An 18536-nucleotide genomic window follows, 5' to 3' on the forward strand; every position below is an offset into this window, starting at 1 on the left:
GTATTGTAAATTACTCATTGTAGGCGTGGTACCCTGTAACTGGAAGTTAAAATGTAATAAACATAATGCAGTCTGTTAAGAAATAAACATATTACAGTATATCACATACACTCTTTAAAATATGTCCTGCTCAGACTTGCCACTGTGCAGGTTTGTAATGTGCATATAATTCTCCTGCACTTGACATTATCAGTCCTGCGGTGAATGTATTAACTCAGCTGAGCAGCGGTTGGGGGCGTGGCTTATGTCAGGTCGCGTGGTGTAGGTGCGGTTTAATCCATGTTTCCTGCTTTTGACTTTCTGAACTCACTTGTTTGGAAAAGCGCTTGGAGGAATCACGATGTCTTTCGATCTGACACAAGGTAAGGTTAAATTCACTCTGATTCTGTATTTAGGAGGGAGAGCTTGAATGTTGATGTTTGTCTCAAGTCTTGGTAACCGAGCAACAGGCATTTTTAGGGGAAGTTTTGCTCCCGACAGTCCCAGCAAAGTGTATTTGATCCGTAGCTAGATGTACTCCACATTTTTAGTGACAATAATTCAGATTTTAAAACCACATTCATTCTAACCTGATACAAATAAAATCTGCTAACCACGTTTTGCATGTGTGCAGCTCTGGGTGGGGAAAGTGAGGTGAAGAAGGACGAAGCTCAAAAGGATGAGTGGTCATTGTGGAACAAGGATAAGAAGAAGGAGAAGGTAGGAGCTTTGTTTTAATATGTGCATGTGGTACATACCTGTGGTGTCAGTCTGCTGTTTACTGTTTGACAGCAAAGCCAAACAGTTGCTTCTCTGGTAAATCTGCTTCTGTAAAGACTAATCCAACACAACAATTTATTCAAAGTCAACTTTTGGATTTTTTTTTTTTAGGGAGACCACAAGGACACGTCTGGATGTAAGGACAAGTCCGGGAGTAAGGACAAGTCTGGATGCAAGGACAAGTCTAAAAAAAAGCACAAGTCCAAGGACAAACATGATAAACATGATAAACATGACAAACATGGGAAGAAGAAAAAGGAAAAGAAGGAGGGCGGTTCATCCTCCTCCTCATCTTCATCCTCCAGCAGTGATGAGGTAGGCCAAATGCTGCAGTATGTTTGTTTTAGAGATCTCTTGCTAATTATTCTTAAAATATAAAAAGGTGCATTATCATTTTCTCAATCATGTGCAATACTACTTCTCATTGCTGTATCACATTAATACAACATTGATTATCAGGTGCACTTTGCTTTTTCCACCATTTTAGTTCATTTTTTGTGACTGATGTTGTTATCGAACTCCTATTGTTGCTCAATTAGGCACTGGTTTTTCATTTTGTTCCTTGAAAACACTTATAACTCGTGGATTTGTATATTTTGCCAGATATTTAACACTCTGTTGTTCTAAAACTGGGCACAGTGAGTGAGCCTGACCTGGGGAACCCCCTGGTTGACTTAGTGTTACTGTAATTTGAAGCATTCTCTGGCACAGGAATTTCCTTCAGGATAAATAAAGTTCTTGTAGTTATCGTTGGACTTTCGGCACACAGATCAACTTTTATTTCCCCTCAGTTCTCAATTTGTGAAAGTGTTCCCACTTTGCACTTCTGTAGTTTGTAGTTCTCAGACTTTTTATCAAAGAGCGCGATAAGATGCAGCTCACCAGGTAACATACCTGTCACACCTCGTTTCAAAGGTTGGCGAATGAATTATCAGCTCGACGATGCACACAGAACATCCACAACAGGTCTGACCAGCAGTGATCAGATGTGACACGTAGCTTACACTATTGTCACATAAAAAACAATTCCAGATCGGCAGATTAATTTTTTAATCTTCAGAGCAGTTTTTACTATCACATCACATTTGGGTTGAAGTCTTTGGTGTTGTTGCAGCTCTGCTCAGAGGAAACAACAACAACACGTTGGTCACATTTGTGTGAGTTATATTTCCCATGCAAATGACTGAAGCAAAGTGAACACACCACAGTCATGGTCTGATTAGACACAATAACATTCCTGCTCCAAAAATGAACGTCATTTTGGTGTTTGTTATGGCTGCTGCTGCCACAATGACTCACACACTGAAGATCAGACGGAGCATACTTAAGATGTTTAATAAATCATGGATCCATTCTGCAGTAACAGCGATGTCCTTCTTGTCATTTCAGGAGTGATGCATCCTGGGAGCTCCGGACCACGCTGTTAGCCTCTTATGATCTTATCTATTGACAAAATGACTGTGTGGTTGTAGTGTACAGTAACACGCCTACTTCATTTTCTTAGTGTCCTTTCACTGGTGTCACCAGTGCTGGCGCTACCTACATGCATATCACACACTGCACTGAGGGCATCAAGTCCTGGAGGGGGCACCACAACAGCTAATGAGCATCAATCATAATCATAAAGATGAAGTATTTAAATTTAAGATGAAGCACAGCCACAGTAGGCACCAGTAGATCATTATAGTCAATATGATATAAATCACTGCTTGTAATAAAAAAAAAGAATTATGCATAATATATAGTATATACTGTCATTGTATAGTTCTGGTTTTCTGATTTGTTTATTGTTAACATTGATAACCTCCTGAGACCTGAACTTTTGTTTGGTATGCATTTTTATTTTCTCCTCGCTATTTGAGATCAGTAGGACTCGATTTGTATGAAAAAACTAAACATTGTCAATGATAATTAAGTCCCAGTGTTCTCAAATGAGTACTTCCTGAGTGCCAGCATCTTAGCTTGTTAGTGTGACTGAAATTAGTCACATGTGTATTCCATATCAAACTGCAAACACATTATGAATCATGAATAAACAAGTTTCAACCATAAAATCTGATCAGGTTTTGTATCTTGTCCACTTTTGTGTCGGGATCTGCTGCAGACTGACAGAGGTGGCTGCCATCATGTTTTTACATGGATTATTGTGTTGTGCCAATTATCCTTCTGCATGTTCACCGATGGAAAACTTGTTACAATTTAAGTCTAGTTCACATTACACGATTTTCACCCTGATGTTGCGACGGGGAGACTATTGTAATCTTTTGAGTGTTTGAGTGTCCTTTGGCGACGTGTGTTTCTGTCAGCGGGAGTCTCGCCAACTGTGTTACGACCTGTGTGTGCACACCACAAGATTTCTCCACCGAGCCCTCACCGACAGAGCCCCAGATAACGTGGTGACGTCACCAAACTTGGAGACGACACAGCGTAAAGGCATGGATATTCTTCCCAGTGTTGAATCAGATCTGCCTCCAGGGCCTGGGTCCAAACACAACGCACTCCCCGTGATCCTGTGGGCGCCGCCATTGTTGGTGCTTGCCGGCTTGTCAGTGTTGCCAGATCTTGGGAGAGAAACAAGCAACCAGGGCTATGGAAACAAGCCCAAAAGAAGTGGTTGGTTATATATAGAGAAAGGCAACGTTTAGAGAGCAAGCCCAAATAAGCAACTCCACTTTAGAAACAAGCCCAAAGTCGGGGCTAATAAGCGGACATGGCAAGTTCTCCCATCCTCCTGCATGCTGACGTGGGATATATCCCGCCTCTCATTGGTTGATGCTCTTTGTCAGTCGTGTCAGCCTTCTCCAGTTTTCTAGCATGCCAGATATCCAGTACCAGCCTCAGACGAGGGGGCAACTTGCTCGTAGGCTTGTTCACACATGAGGACTCGTCATCGACTCACCTCCGACCCAAGGTGGCTCTCAAGATCCTCTGCGACTTCAAAATCGCAGTGAAAATCGTGTAATGTAAACTAGGCTTTACTTCCTCTCAATAGTCAAGGTTGATCATCTACTTGGCGTTCTGCCAGGGCCACTAGATGGGACAAAAAAGTGTCCACGAATGAGGACAACCGGTCTGAGTGAAGCAGAATGAGGTATAAGGTCAACTAAACCCAAAATGAGATGTCCTCATGAGGACACAGGGTCTCAGGAGGATAATGAAGATGTATTTCTTTTCTTTTTTTAAAAGAAGATTGCAGTGTGTGTGTGTGTGTGTGTGTGTGTGTGTCACAGAAACATGCTGGGCTTGTCTCAACTGGAGTAAATGTTCTGCCAACAAAATGCTTGCAGGATTTTTTTCTCTAATCAAGTTTAAATGTTGAATGTTGAAGAGAAAAGCTGGGACAAAAAGCAGCTTTGAGGTTGCAATAGAAACACAAATAAACACAGTTTGGGTGATTTGCAGATTTATTATTGGAGCTGCTATACGTTGTTATTAAATGTATGTTTTCCACCAAATTTAGCTCAGTTTTTACCTCGACAGCTGGATGACTCTGGGCCTGCAAATCATCCAAACCATCCCTACTGCTGCTGTGAGCCCAGTGCAGCTGCATGGCACGAATCATAAAGACAAATTGATTCAAGTCAAATCAGCAAACTAATGAAAAGAGACTATGTAAACAACAAACAGCAGATGTGCTATATGATTTCATACTCGGCAAATGCATCATATTTAATGAGAGGATATGTTTATTTGTTGGCATGGTGGTGCAGTGATTAGCATTGGTGCATCACAGTTAGAGAGTCCTGGTTTGAACCCGGGGTGGGTAACCCTTCTGTGCGGAGTTTGCATGATCTCCCTGTGTCAGCGTGGGTTTTCTCCCACAGTCCAAATACATGCAGGTTAACTGGCGACTCTAAATTGCCCTTACGTTTGAAAGTGAGCATAAATGGTTGTCTGTCTCTATGTGTCAGCCCTGTGATAGTCTGGTGACCTGTCCTGTGTCGTGTACCCCGCCTCTTTACCAACGTCAGCTGGGATAGGCTCCAGCCTTATTCTTATAAAGGTTTTAAATGCTGTGCTTTGTGAAGCCAATCTGCCCTCGAGTGACACCAGAGAGCTCCTTCAGGTCCTGTAATACCAAACAGTGGTAATCATATGACACAACATACAAGCTGTTCTACATTCTCTACCTTTTGTTTGCATTGTTAGACGTATGAAGTGCAAACCGTTCCCCTTTTTTTATCATTAAAAAAACACAATTGGATGCAGTCACACCCGTCTTCCCAGGCAACCGCAATGACACGATGTCAATAATGAAAAATACTATGATTTAAGTAGATCAAGATTAAAAATGGTGGAAAGTAACTAAGTACATTTGCTGAGGTACTGCAGCTGTAAGTGTCATTTTGAGGTACTTGTACTTTACTTAAGTGTTTCCATTTTGTGCTACTCTATACTGAGAGAAATATTTACTTCACTACATGTAAGTGATTGCTTGAGTTACTTCGTAGATTAATATTTTGAACAGTGTAAACACTGCAAATATCGGCCATTGCAGTGAGATAATTCAACTTCTTTTAATAAAAGTCAGTAGTTTAATGGATTTCCTGGACTAAGGTGACATTTTTCTTGATTCAAAAACAGCAATCACTTATTTTTCAACATTCTCACACTAATTTCGAAATGAATCTTGCAACAAGTTGTTTTCTGTCAGAAACAGGTTGTTGTAATTTGACTAGAGTGGCAGATTTGTTCACTTATTTTACCAAAAAGCCATTTTAGGACTCAATATCTATTTAATGATGACTTTGTAGGATGGATATTTACTTGCAGTGCAAAACACATTATGATCATTAAATAGTTGAAATCAGCTCCACCTGGATCAGCTCACTTTCAAATGCTTTTTATACAATAATGTAGGGGTGATAAAAGATCAGTGTTTTATATTAAAACACCCTTAAAAGGGCCGTCCTGCATTATGACTGCCTCTTAATTTTGAGCATTCACACTGGTGTTAATACTTTTACTTAAGTAAGCTCGGTCTGTGCACTAGGAACAGACAACAAAACTAAATCTTGAGATCTCAGACTGTAGCTACGTTCAGATCTCTGTTCAATCAAAGTACAAATGTACGAAGGGAGTTTACCCAGTGTGGCTTTATAAATGAACAAATACCAGTGACTGAGCCTACGAAAGGTCAAAGAACCAGCCCTGGAATAAAGCGCACAGTGATGAGTGAGGGCTTTATGATTTGTAACAAATCTCAGTGCACTATGATGTGCAGTATCTGACATGTGATAATGATGTGTAGATGCATTCATGTGCAACAGATCACCATAATCCAGAACTGGTGAAAACAAGTTGTAGTAAAGTTTGTCATAAAAAAAGTAATGTAAAAGTAACTAAAATGGCATTCAGTCATCAAAATGATGAGAACCCCTGCTCTCTGTGGATGATTGGATTGAAGAAGGTGTTAAACAGGCGATTATGACCTGACCTCATATACACAAAGTTGTGACCGTCTGCGGTGGTATTTTCTTGCCTGCCTGTATAGTAAGTTATCCTTTACAAGCTGTAATCAACAGGGTGCCGCCTAATTAACTACCATTTAAATGTAATAAATGCCTGTAGTTATTCACACAACACTAAAGTATGTCCTGCTCAGACATGCCACTACGCAGGTAACTCTGATCACCCCGTCTGCACGTGAAAGTATGTGTCCTGAAATAAATGGATTTCTGTGAGGCCATCCAGCTGGAGCTGTGGCTGGGGGGCGTGGTTTAAGTGCAGCTGATCCAGGTTTCCTGTGTGTGAGTGTTTGTGCTCACTTGTTTGGGACAGTTCACGAGCAGGAGTCACAATGTCAGGTAGGCTTAAATTTACTTTGACTGTATTTAATAAGAAAGACTGTAAGGTTGATGCTTGTCTCTGTTGAATTCAGATACATTTTAAAGTCATGGTAACTGAGTGCAACAGGGGTTTTGGGGGTAAAGTTTTCTGCCAGACAGCTTAATAAGAATAAGATAACCATACGGAGACAAAATCAAAATGCGAAGGCAAAGATAGTCCCAGCAAAGTGTATTTGATTTGTAGCTATGTAAAGAGGTTGCTATTGTCTCTAAGATTCATAGTGATGATAATTAAGATGTTTAAATCACATTTATTCTAACCTGATACTAACCATGCTTTTCCTGTGTGCAGGTAAAGAAGAAATGGTGCAGAAGGATTCTGCTCAGAAGACTGAGTGGTTCTGGGACAAGAAGGAAAAGAAGGATAAGGACAAGGTAGGAGCTTTATATGAATATGCTCAGGTAGTACATACCTGTGGTGTTCCATGTTTGCAGCTTGTAAAAATGAAGAGAAAATCAAGAAGTGCAAGGGAGAATGTGTCCATAACATCAGATGTGCTCGTAGTGTGACTCTACTTGTGATTTTAGCTGTCTATATTTTGACAGCAAGGCCAAACAGTTGCCTCTCTGGTAAACCTGCTTTATCTGTGCCCTCTTGCTGCCAGCTCTTCGGCACAATACACAGAATTCTTACTCCACGACTCAAACACAACCCTAAGACTCATCCAACACATGATTTTTTTCAAAGTCAACTTTTGCTTTCTTTTTAGGAACACTGCAAGGACAAGGGCGACTGTAAGGACAAAGACAAAAAGCACAAGCACAAGTCTGGAGAGAAGAAGAACAGAGGTGAAAATAAGGATGGAAAAAAATCAGGCACCTCATCTTCCTCATCTTCATCCTCCTCAAGCAGTGATGAGGTAGGCCTAATATTGTTTTCTTCTTTAAAGATCTCTTCCTAATTTATTTTTTAACATAGAATACCTTTACTCTAGTGAACTAGGCCTTAATGTGTTGGAGTTTTGAATCATCGGCTCATTTGTGCACTTGAACATCCACAACTGGTCTTTCCAGTAGTGCCAGTTTTGATCGGACGTGACACACCACGCCCTCCTGTGTTTGTCAAGCGCATTATATTTGTATGAATTATACATTTTCCATGGAGATGACTAAGCAAAATGACAAGACTGCAGTCATGGTTTGATCAATGCCATTAATGCTTCATCTTGGTGTCTATTATGTCTCATGCTGCTTCCACAACAAGAAGGAGCCGTAGCACTAAACATGTTCGTAATAATCCACTGATCCATTCAGTAACAACATTGTCCTTGTTATTTCAGGAGTGATGCTTCATGGAGGACCGGACTGCCCTGTTCGCCTCTTATGCTCTGCTGCTCTACAGGATGACTGTGTGTGTGGTTGAGTGTGCAGTGGTACCACTTTTTCATACGGTCCTTTCATTGTTGTCACCGAAGCATGTCGGTCTTCTTGTTTAAACAAATCTCCTGATCCATTAAAGATAATGTTCTGACAACAACATGCTTACAGGATTTCTTCTCTCCCTATGTCAATTAAAGTGTTTTCTTCACCACAAGATGGCAGTGTTATCTCTTTTTAAAGTCAGTTTAAAGTCTATGGAGAAGATAAAAGCAGTTTTATTTTAAAGAGTGCACAGAAATAAATACAGATAATGTTGTTGTGTGTCACTGTAATTGAGTTCTTCCACTTTTTTAAATTACAAAACAGAAATGGATTCTCTATAGATAAATAAATATTATAATTTCGTATCTTTTTTATATGGATTGGCGTCAAATTTTTATGTAGTTGTTTTGGACATAAACTATTGAGAATGTGTAATGGCTGCAAAGTCTTCTATTTGACCTGAGACATCACAGTCAGCAGGTGTCAGTGAACCAGAGGAGGAATTATTTAGATCCTTGAGTAAAACCAGAAATACCAAAGTGTAAAAATGCCATAAAAGTTCAACATTTAAATTCTCACTTAAACAAAAATAAAGAAGTCAAAAGTACTGTAAGTGTTGAGTAAAAGTGCTGATTTTGAAGGACCCTCTTCAGTAGCAGCATTTTAAAATGTAGGCCTTGATGCACATTCATTTAAAATGCATGTAAAAATACATCATATTTAATGAGATTAATGTTGTATGGGAAAGATTTTAACCTGCAAAGTAACTACAACAAACAGATAAATGTATTGCAGTAAAGAAAGTACTGCATTTCCTTCTGAGGTGTAACAGCAATAGAAGCAGAGGACGGTTTAACTTGGAAATATTCAAGTAAAGTTCCTCAAAAATTGTATCCAAGTGCAGAACTTGAGCACATATATTCACAGTTACACAGAGTGTGTTGGTTCAGGTTGAACTGATCTCAAAAACAACAACAACAAAAATATCCTTGGAGAGAAAGTAAGGCATCTCAACAACTCCAAAGTACTTGCTGCAGCACTAAACAAAGGATCGCTCGTTCACCTGACATCAATATTCCAGTTGTCGTGAACTCCAGCCTGGACTGACAGGAGAGGAAGATTACAACATTTAGCATTGAGGATCTCCTTCAGATCTTTTGAATCTTTTATGGGGGTGCAGAAAAAAAAGGAAAAATGGAGCGTTTTCAGAAGGGAATCAATAATAAATCAAGCATGCATCTTTCGTCAGCTGCTGAAGAGACCCAATTTAACCCATCCATCATGTTGAGACCTTTATTTTATTTTTGGGAATATTGAAGGGAGAAATCAGTGGATGATTTACAGCAACATTCACGTATGAGGGTTTATTTGTGCGAAAAGGGTGTGTCTCTTTGCAGAATGACATGTTGTTGTTATCCTTTTGATATATTTCCTGACTGTTGTACATTGTCGTGACTTTGCACATTTGCTTCCTTTTGATGTTGTCTTGCTTCTGCCATCTGACTCAGAAAATCACTTGTGCCATCTGCAGTTGTGCGTAGCTTCTGGTAAATGGAAACAGCAGCAAACCTCTGTCTACACTGCAGAGCAGTTGAGGTTATCAAACAGGTGCAATCACCAGTGATTAAGTTGCTATAAAAAAAACACTATTTTTTAGGGAAGGATACCAAACATTTCCTAGTTCCAGCTTCTCAAGTGTGAGTATTTGCAATGTTTCTTTATCTTGTACTCTACTGAAGTGAGTATATTTCAGTTTCAGAGCGTTGGTCCAACCTGATCCCCAGAAAAATGTTGGCATTGTACATTTCTGCAAACCACGGACACATTATATTTGCATGTTATTGTGTATTAGATGTGCTCAAACTTTCAATAACACTTACATTAACATGTGGCTAAATAACCGTAAATCTTAACCTGGTTTTGGGGGGGCACAATCCCAGGAAAAGCAGTGATACATCTGTATGAAACAACCACTTTTCGTGCCACTGTCCCTGCCGAGGGCTCGCTGCAAAACACCTACTGTAAAAAGCAGCTGGAAACACAGCAGTGACTCGTTAAAACACAGCCATTTTTGTTGTTTGCTGGTCTCAAATAGTGGTCAGACATAACATGCAATATAAAGAGGTAATTATTGGGGTTAAATAGTTATTTATTTTGCTGTTTTCCGACAAATTTAAGACACTAATAATTAAAAGCAGAGTAAAGGATAATGAAAATAATCGTTAGTTGCAGCTCTGGTAAGTTAAATATGTAGCCAAAAATGAAAAGCAACAGCAACATATGCTACAAAAAGGGTATGCATGAATGCATTTCACAAACTGAACCTTATACATGCAGTGTCCCAGAGTGCCTTTAATTCAGAAATGCCTGAAGCTTTAAATGTCGTGCTCCATGAAGCCAATCTGTCCTACGGTGACAGCAGAGACCTCCTCCAGGTATCCTGTAACACCAAACACTGTGAGCCGCTTCAGACTTTTTAAGATTTGACCCGGTGCACTGGATGTTGTTTTCGCTGATGCAATGTGTTTGAATGCAGTATCACAAAAGTGGTGTGACCCTTTCAGGGAGAGGGCTGAGGTTGCATATGAGAAAAGTTCAAAGTTCAGACAGAAAAGAGAGTGAGTGAGGGATGAAGAAAGAGAGGGATGTGAAGGCCCCCGGGGCACGCTTAACATCCTCTGTCTTGTACCTGATTTCTGCAGTGACAGCTAAACATCTGTGAATTTCTTCCAACAGCTTCAGGGCAGAAGAAAAGATGGAGGGAGAGATGGATGGATGAATGTGTTGATATGTAGGACACTGCCCTTGTCACGTCTTTTCCTGTGATTTTCACTTTCTCAGAGTCTCAAAGATCAAATTAGGGGAGAAAATTCAGAAATACTTCAGTCAGAGTGTTTCTCTTTTGATGTTTGGATGCTTTTTTCGGTGAACAAACTGCGCTGCGACCAGATATAAGGTGAGGTAGAGAAGATAGAAGCAGCTGTTTAGTGCTGGGGTGAGCTGAGTGTGGTCAGTCGATCAGAGCCTGAACACAGGTTGTTTGATACAGTCTCCTCAGCTGGCTCTTTTAATCACTGCATAGTTCCTTTAGCCGACAGTCACTCCTAACAGTCACATTACTTTCTTGTTACAAAATGACATGCTATGCTTTGATTCTTTAGATCAATACATTCAGAAGAAGGCATTTTAGTTTGTTTCACACACAAAGAGATGCCACTGTCTTCATACAGTTTGTCTGCGGTCTGTGTTGTTTGTGCCGTGTTTCTTTCCTCTGATGTGTGACAGACTTGAACTGTGTAACACACTCACCTGAGTGAAAGTCTCATCTGTGCTGCAGTGACGCTGCACTGATATTTACATTACAAATTATGAAAATGACTCAGAATGAAGGGCCTAATATAGAAACAACCATCAGAGAGGCTGATGAATTCTAGCAGCAATAAGGCAGGAAATTAAAACCCTTTTTCCTACACAGCAGAACTATGCAGTCTTGTGTCTAATATGCTATATTAATGATTATATATATAACTTATTATGTACTATAGAATGTTAAAAGTGCACATAGTCACTATAAAGATTAGGTTAACAAATATATTCAATCCTATTCTATTTTAGTATTCTAAAACAGGAAGACCAGGAAGCAATGGGACCAGGAAGTCTCATTGAGATTGGAATCTCTTTTACATGAGAGACCTGGCCGAGGTATCAGCCAATCAAACCACTTTTAAAATGCAATATATACAACATACAACACAAAAATCCACCATAAAACAACAACTATCAAAAAGATAGTGGCCTCTCAAGAAAAACAAGCACATGTCTCTGTCACCACATTCTTTATGATGCCCAGTAGGAGAATGTTGTTTTCCCCAGATCTGATAAAAGAGCCCAGTCTCACTCGGAAGTCGTTGAAATCCGGCGCTTGGGCAGTGGCTTGCGGCGTCAGAAACCAACAAAAAAAAGGCATCCTTTAACATTGGCATGATATGTGGCCGGTTGCTGTTATAGTTTAACTGCACCAGCGGCCTCAGGGGGAAATGTGGTGGGACAAGACTGAAAGTTACCGTGGCTAAAGTCCGACTGAGGTGGGCTGAAGGGGTCCAACAAACACCGACTTTGACCCAAGAGAGCGGTGCTTGCATACTGTAAAATTCTAAAGCCAAACCCTGTTCTTAACCATGTGGTTTTGTTGCCTAAACACAACCATGTGTGTTTGTTGTTGAAGGAAAAATGGAGGAGGTTGCATGCATATTCTCCTGAGACCCACATTACATTTGGCGTTTACAGCACCTTATGCTTATGCTGAACTTAGACCTGTTGTCCTCATTCATGGATACTTTTTGTCCCATCTAGTGGTAGTAAAACCACAATACACTAATCCATATAAAAAAAAAGATGGCTGCCATCACTGCCAAGTCAGTCTGCAGCTGATCCCGTCACAAAAGTGGATGAAGTACAAAACCTGCTCGCATTTAATGGTTCAGACTTGTTTATTTATGATTAATAATGTTTGTAGTTTGATATGCCAACAGATTTTACAAATTTTGGAAACGGTAACAAGCTAAGACGCTTTCAATTAAAAAGTAGGCTACTCACTAGAAGATATTGGGAATTCATCATAAGCTCATTTGAGGACATTGGGACTTAACAGGACTTTATTATCGTCTACAATGATTAGTTTTTTATACTTATCAGATCCTACTAATCCTAAATAGCTAGGAGAGATTAAAAATGCATACCAAACAAAAGCTGAGATCTCAGGAGGATATACAATATGTCACTGTAATAAATCACAGACAGAAAAGTAGGTTTCACAAGTTTTTTTCTTAGGATTGAAAGTAAAACTTATTTTTAAAATAAAAGTCAATCTTCACTTTAACCTTCTTAACTAGAGTGGCAAAATGTGCATAAAATGAAAGCTTGTCATCAGTCCATTTACCCAAGAACTTGTATGAAGGCAGTCTTTTAAATGAATTTATACCGTCAGAAGTGAAGATGCTAAAATCATCGAGCAACTCTCCTGTCTTATTTTATCTTATTCTATTCTGGCCGTCGTTGTGTGATCGCGCCACAGGAGGGCATGAACGTCTCTATCTCTGCCTGTCTGTCTCTCCCTCTTTCGTCTGGCGTCAGCGGTCTCCCAGCAACAGCCAGGTTCGAGCTCATCTCAATCATCCGCCGCTGAACGCCGTCAAGCCGCACTGACACACTCAGACTGAAACAGGAAGCATGGTAGATTTTACCTACAAAATAAAAGCACACAGGGTTCAGGTGTGTTCCCGCAATCTCGGTTACTGTGATCCAGTTCTGCTCATCCTGCCTGAGTAGACTGGAGACTGTTTTCCAGTGTGTGTCACCTTGGAGAGGAAGACACTCGCATTTAAGCTCAATTGTTTGTTAAAGAAAGTTTTTTTCTAACTCTTATTGACTTAGCAAAATAAATCCACTAGACTAAGTTGCTTGCCTATTCGTTTTTCAACCGTCATTGTTGAGAAATTATAGGCTAGGCTACATGAATGCAGGAAAGTGCCGGGAGCGCACGCATATACAAGCGGACTGCTTCAACCCTGACTGACGGTCTGACCGTCTTTTGTCACCTCGGGACAATAATTCTCTGATGTTTTATTTTGAAGAACACCTACAGGAAGTGGTATTGTTGGCAATGCTGTGGAATTTGCTCCCAGGTCCGCTCAGCCGCAGCAGAACGGCTGAGAAACCATGGAGCGCAACAAGACGCGTTGGAGAGACTCACCAAGCGGACGGAAAAAGTGCCAGTTTCTGAGCTGTCTGTAAGTCACTTTCAGCGACAGTCGACAGATTTTGCTTCGCCAGTAGGTGGACATTGAGTTTTCCTAAGCGTGCGTAAACTGACTGGAAAGGTCTAGGAAAGAAAATAGTCTTGGAGTGACCAGCAGCTACCAAAGAACGGGAGGAAAGGAGGAGTAAAAAAGCGCTCGAAGGAGGGACGAGTCCTCGTTGGACAGAAATGTACTCTGTCTTATTATTTCATACTCATTTGGACATTTTATGTGTTTTGGGGGAAGAGTCGCTGGTGTGCGTTGCGTAAAACCCCCAGACTGCTTTCATGTCTCATTCCGTTAGGAGGAACAGTTACTTATCTCCAAGGAAAGTGTGAGCGGAGCTGAGATTTCTCAAAGAAGGAGGCACTGGGCTAAAACTGAGAAGCAGACACTGAACAGTTACGAACCATGGTGAAGTTTCATAACTCGGACCTATGGATAGCCTGGATGGTCATTTTCTGCATGGAGGGTAAGTTGTCTAACTTGTGTGGCTGTCCTTAACTCTAAGCACGGTGCACCTTTAATAATAATAATAATAATAATAATAATGATAATAATAGATTATAGGAAAAATATTTCAAAATCCTTACATATTTTCTGTCACGTGTACAAATCATTATTACAATACATCTGCATCAGCACTGCAAAAACAGATGTATTCGGAATTAACCTCTCCTCTCCAAGAGCGCGTGCCACATCCATTTGATCCCCCCTCCTCCTCCTTAATACTGTATGTTTGGATCAAGCTGACAAATCCCCGGCATTTCCACAAAAAAACTAAAGCACCGATTTAGGATGACTTTTCCCCAGTAGTCGCCATGTCCTCTCTCCCCAAAAGCACTTTTGATTGAGCACATCTTACCCATAATGCGCTCTGCGGTGCCTGATACCGCTCTGTCGCCTCGCTACAATTACGGTTTCTTTTCTTTTTTATTTTAACTCATGCAACCACCACCGATACACATTAAAACGTTGCACAGTTGGAGAGTCTGTGTTTAGAAGAGAAAAGGTGCAGACGTTTGAGGGTTGCGCTGGTACCCGCCCGATTAACGTGAAGCATGGTGACCAGGCAGCTCAGGAGAGGAAAACCCCAAAGGAGCATCACTGTATAGGCTCCTATAATTCTCCCGTGGGGACTTGTATGTGTACTGTTTATGTGTGTTTGTGGCACTAAATAGCAAGCCCATTACCTTATTTTACTTCTTAGCCCAGCTTTGATATCAGTAGTCCAACAATACAACTATCTGGAGTGACTGGAAGTTTGTCTTTGTTGTGTAACACAACACCCACAAAATATTGAAACTTACAATTTGTGTGAGATATTTGTCAAGTAAATGTATATAAATACTATCAGAGGATTCAGTTCTGGGAGAGCATTTGGAGATAACGTTCAAAACTCACAAGAATAGAAAAGCATTACAGAAAAGATTAATGACACAGTAAATGAGCATCATTTGCAAATGTATTCATGCAAATGTGATGCAGGCCGATGAATAATGATGTTTAAAATGCACAACAAGGCTGGTAAATAGCTTTAAGTTGAAGATGTATGGGTTCATCATTTTTATTTTCTTTTGCATAGCGTACAAATGTTTATCAGAAAAACAGCAAAGCAGGGCAGAAAAATGCTCGACAGTGGCAGCCAAGTCCCCTCAGAGCCTCATGTCAGGACACAAGATGCATTTCCACTGAACCATGCAGGCACACACACACACACACACACACACACACACACTGGCCTGACATGTCAATTTGGACAGAACAATTGTGTGAGATTGAATTTAGTCCTGATTGCCCAGGTGTTTCACTCTGCTGCTCTCCTGTTTCACTGTGTACCTCTGGAGTGAGTGGCTGTATAGTGTCTTGTCAGCTTTACTCTGGGTTACACACCAGACACACAGTCAGGCTTATTAGATTTAACCAGTCTGACCCTTTCTATGATAAAATGGTTTGCTTCACATGTGAGTCACACGTTCATCCTCAGCCATCCCAATAAGTGAAGGTTTGAGTCGACAAATGACTTTATAGACAGAACAAACTGCTCAGTGTGTACGAGCTCAATGGCTCTATTAACGAGCCAACTTGTTCAGAAAGAAGCTGCATTCGCTAGGCAGTTTTTCTTCCTCTTGTGTCTTGGTGGGTAGCTGCCAGTGTTTCTATAAATACATTCTGATGCAGCAAAGTCAGTATTGATTGTGGTTGCTTGTTTTGGCTGCATGTACTGACCTCCGCTTTTTGCATGTCAGACAGAGTCACTAGATTGTTCTGATCTGTTTAAGTCAGCGGACACCAGATTGTTTTGGGTTATTAATACACAGTGAGGCCTGAGTAGTTTGATATATATATCACGCATGTGTACATGTTTGACAAAATCTCTGGAAGCTTTATGAAAAAAAGTGTGTTTTTTGGCTTGAATGCAACGTACGTGTGGGCTGGTATTTGTTTGCTGCTGTGGATGCACACTAAACAGTTAAAAAGAAGTGAAAAGAGGAAAGTTTTGAAAAGCAGAAAACTATGAGCAAGTATGACAGCAGGAAGTCAAATTCATAAGTGGCCCGGACAGGCGTCAGCCACTGCCAAGTCTGTACTTTCAGCATTAGTTAAAGGACATGTCATGGCCCTCTCCAACCATCAACCCTCCCAAGTCACGCATAAATATTGTATCCTTTTCTCTCAATTAGAAAGAGGCATCTTGCAGCTATATAGTCAAGAAAAGCTGGGCTGTTCAAAGCTTTAAACGTTTGGAGAAAGTTTGTGTCAGTTAGAAGAATAAACAGTAGAGGCTCTATGCTAATAAACGGATTGGTTCTGCTGTTGTCACAACGAACCCCCATGGCGATACCAATACAGAGCCGCTCTGTCCATGATGCTCTGATTTAACGATTCACCCAGAACAACCCTCAAGGGTGTTGCAGGGACCGATCTGGAGGTCCAATCAATTCAGCAAATTAAATTCAAGCGGAGGTGGTGGCTCTGAACTTTTGAGCAACCACTGTTGTTTGTTTTGGCTGTCTGCATAATAGATCTTGTAGAGCATTTCAAATTTGCATACATTGAAATGTTTGTATTAGCCTCCGGGCTTCCATCCCAGTGTCCTGTATGTTTGAAATGAAGAGTCCAGTGAGGATGAGGAGCACTCGAGCATAAATAAGAAAGACAACATGGAGTGTTTCTTAAGCTCATTGACATTCAGAGCATTCACGTCTGCATCAAAGCTGAACTTAGACCAGCTCCCTTCTCCACTTTCTCTGTGAGCTTGTTAACCTTTGAGGATCTGTTCAAAGTACCGCTATGAAATTATGTAGCAAGCAAAGGTAAAAACTGGGCTGAATGTGGTGGAAAACCTAAATTTCACGACTATATTGGAAAGTACAGCAGGTCCAATTGTATCTGCAAATCACAAAAGCATGTTCGCCTGTGTGTTTCTACCCTGCCTTGTTTTTTCAGTTAATTTCCCTCTTCAACATTTGCAGGTAGTCAAAGATAATGAGGAATGAGAGGGAGCAGAGTGATAAGAACTTTGAAAAGATTAAATAAATGTGGTGGAGAGAGCAGCACAGCTTTGTACATACTCTCAGTTTTTGTAACCTCAGGTGATCTTGCGGTTTAAAAAAATGTAATGCACCTAGAATCCAAATTAGAGCATGCCTCTCAATGTAAAAATCCTGCTAATGCAGAATGCATATGATAAAAAAAAATCCTGTCTGTGTCAGTTTTATCTGATAAGTAGCGCTTTCCCCCCCTCCTCTTTCCGCCTGCTGCTAAAAAGGAGCAGCTGGAACAAGAGTGTTGGACAGATGGAACTTTCCACCTCGATTATTTTTCTCACTAAAAATAGCTTCTCAAAAAATTAAAAGACCTCTGGGACCGCTTGTAAAGTGCATGTGCGTGCGTGCATGTGCGTGTGTATGTTTGAGCGACAGAGGCACGGAGAACTTCAGACGACGGGGTCCTCAGATGATGGCGGCATCAGCCATCCTGGGAGTGTGAATGAATAAATGATGGGCAGATATTTGGAGGAAGAGAGCGCAGCATTCGCCCAGTCCCACGGTCTCTTAAGCACACATTAAACTAGGCCCCAAAGAGTCCACAGGCTGCTCTGCTGCACGGCAGTTGGCCAAGCATCTGGGGCAAACATCTGATGTGGTCAGTTCACAGAGGCTGGGGGCTTTGAGGATTTTGGGATTGGTTGTACCTTTAATCAGAGTGGCGAATGAGAGAATCATGAGTGAATCATGAGCGTGTAGGGAGCAGGGTGATGCTGTTGATGCCGAAATGTGATCGTTTGTGCTTTTTAACTGCATTTGGGTTACATGATTAAAAAGGGTGTTGGGGAAGTAGGGTGTCACTTATCAAAACAGGAGCTGATCTGGAGACAGGCAGTGCACTTGTCAGACTTGTTTTACATTCAGGTTTGTCATTTATAACTCTTAAAGTGGCAAACACTTTACTTTCTGGTGAAGGCTCAGTCTTTTTAGATGAGCCGCTTTGTCACCGCTGTGTTTTTCTCGGCAGGGAAATTGTGTAAATGAAGCATTTCAACTTTTATTTTTTGACACTGAAGACACTTCATCAGCGATCAAAGTGCAGTGAAAATGAGCCTCAAGATTATTGCCCTGAGCAGCCAGATAACTTCTCTATGGATTAAAAGTTACTTGCCCTATTGTGAAAGCTGATGTTAGTTAAGAACACCTCCACTTTATAACTTAAGCATGAAAAATGAATCTCTGCTGTCCCGCAACAGTGCTTTGTATGGTTGGCGAAG

General features: G+C 40.8%; 2 protein-coding genes and 1 long non-coding RNA gene across 3 annotated transcripts in view; all 3 read left to right on the plus strand.

Moving 5' to 3' along the window:
* Positions 1 to 207: 207 nt before the first annotated feature.
* LOC117260081 (uncharacterized) lies at positions 208 to 2818 on the plus strand. Its single transcript, XM_033631961.2, has 4 exons — positions 208 to 362; positions 614 to 699; positions 871 to 1074; positions 2149 to 2818. Exons 1-4 carry the CDS (start codon positions 341 to 343, stop codon positions 2152 to 2154), a joined length of 318 nt encoding a protein of 105 aa, XP_033487852.2. The 5' UTR covers positions 208 to 340; the 3' UTR covers positions 2155 to 2818.
* Positions 2819 to 6471: 3653 nt separating this feature from the next.
* Positions 6472 to 8142, plus strand: LOC117260322 (uncharacterized). The gene is made up of 4 exons (XR_013491041.1): positions 6472 to 6566; positions 6901 to 6983; positions 7319 to 7468; positions 7889 to 8142. It is a non-coding gene; the product is annotated as an uncharacterized LOC117260322 (long non-coding RNA).
* A 5553-nt stretch (positions 8143 to 13695) lies between these two features.
* Positions 13696 to 18536, plus strand: part of igsf11 (immunoglobulin superfamily member 11) — a 121596-nt gene continuing 116755 nt past the window's right edge. The window contains exon 1 of the mRNA XM_033630542.2: positions 13696 to 14240. Coding sequence (XP_033486433.2) covers positions 14180 to 14240 — 61 coding nt within the window. The 5' untranslated portion in view covers positions 13696 to 14179. The remainder of the gene's footprint in view (positions 14241 to 18536) is intronic.

The sequence above is a fragment of the Epinephelus lanceolatus genome, chromosome 4 (genome assembly GCF_041903045.1).
Source record: "Epinephelus lanceolatus isolate andai-2023 chromosome 4, ASM4190304v1, whole genome shotgun sequence".
Lineage (NCBI taxonomy): Eukaryota > Metazoa > Chordata > Actinopteri > Perciformes > Serranidae > Epinephelus > Epinephelus lanceolatus.

What these genes read in the sequence shown, in the direction of transcription:
- LOC117260081 (XM_033631961.2), top strand. Translation starts at nt 341, where the DNA reads ATGTCTTTCGATCTGACACAAG. An exon ending in GTCTTTCGATCTGACACAAG is followed by an intron (nt 363 to 613) that starts GTAAGGTTAAAT and finishes GCATGTGTGCAG; the next exon opens with CTCTGGGTGGGGAAAGTGAG. An exon ending in AGGATAAGAAGAAGGAGAAG is followed by an intron (nt 700 to 870) that starts GTAGGAGCTTTG and finishes TTTTTTTTTTAG; the next exon opens with GGAGACCACAAGGACACGTC.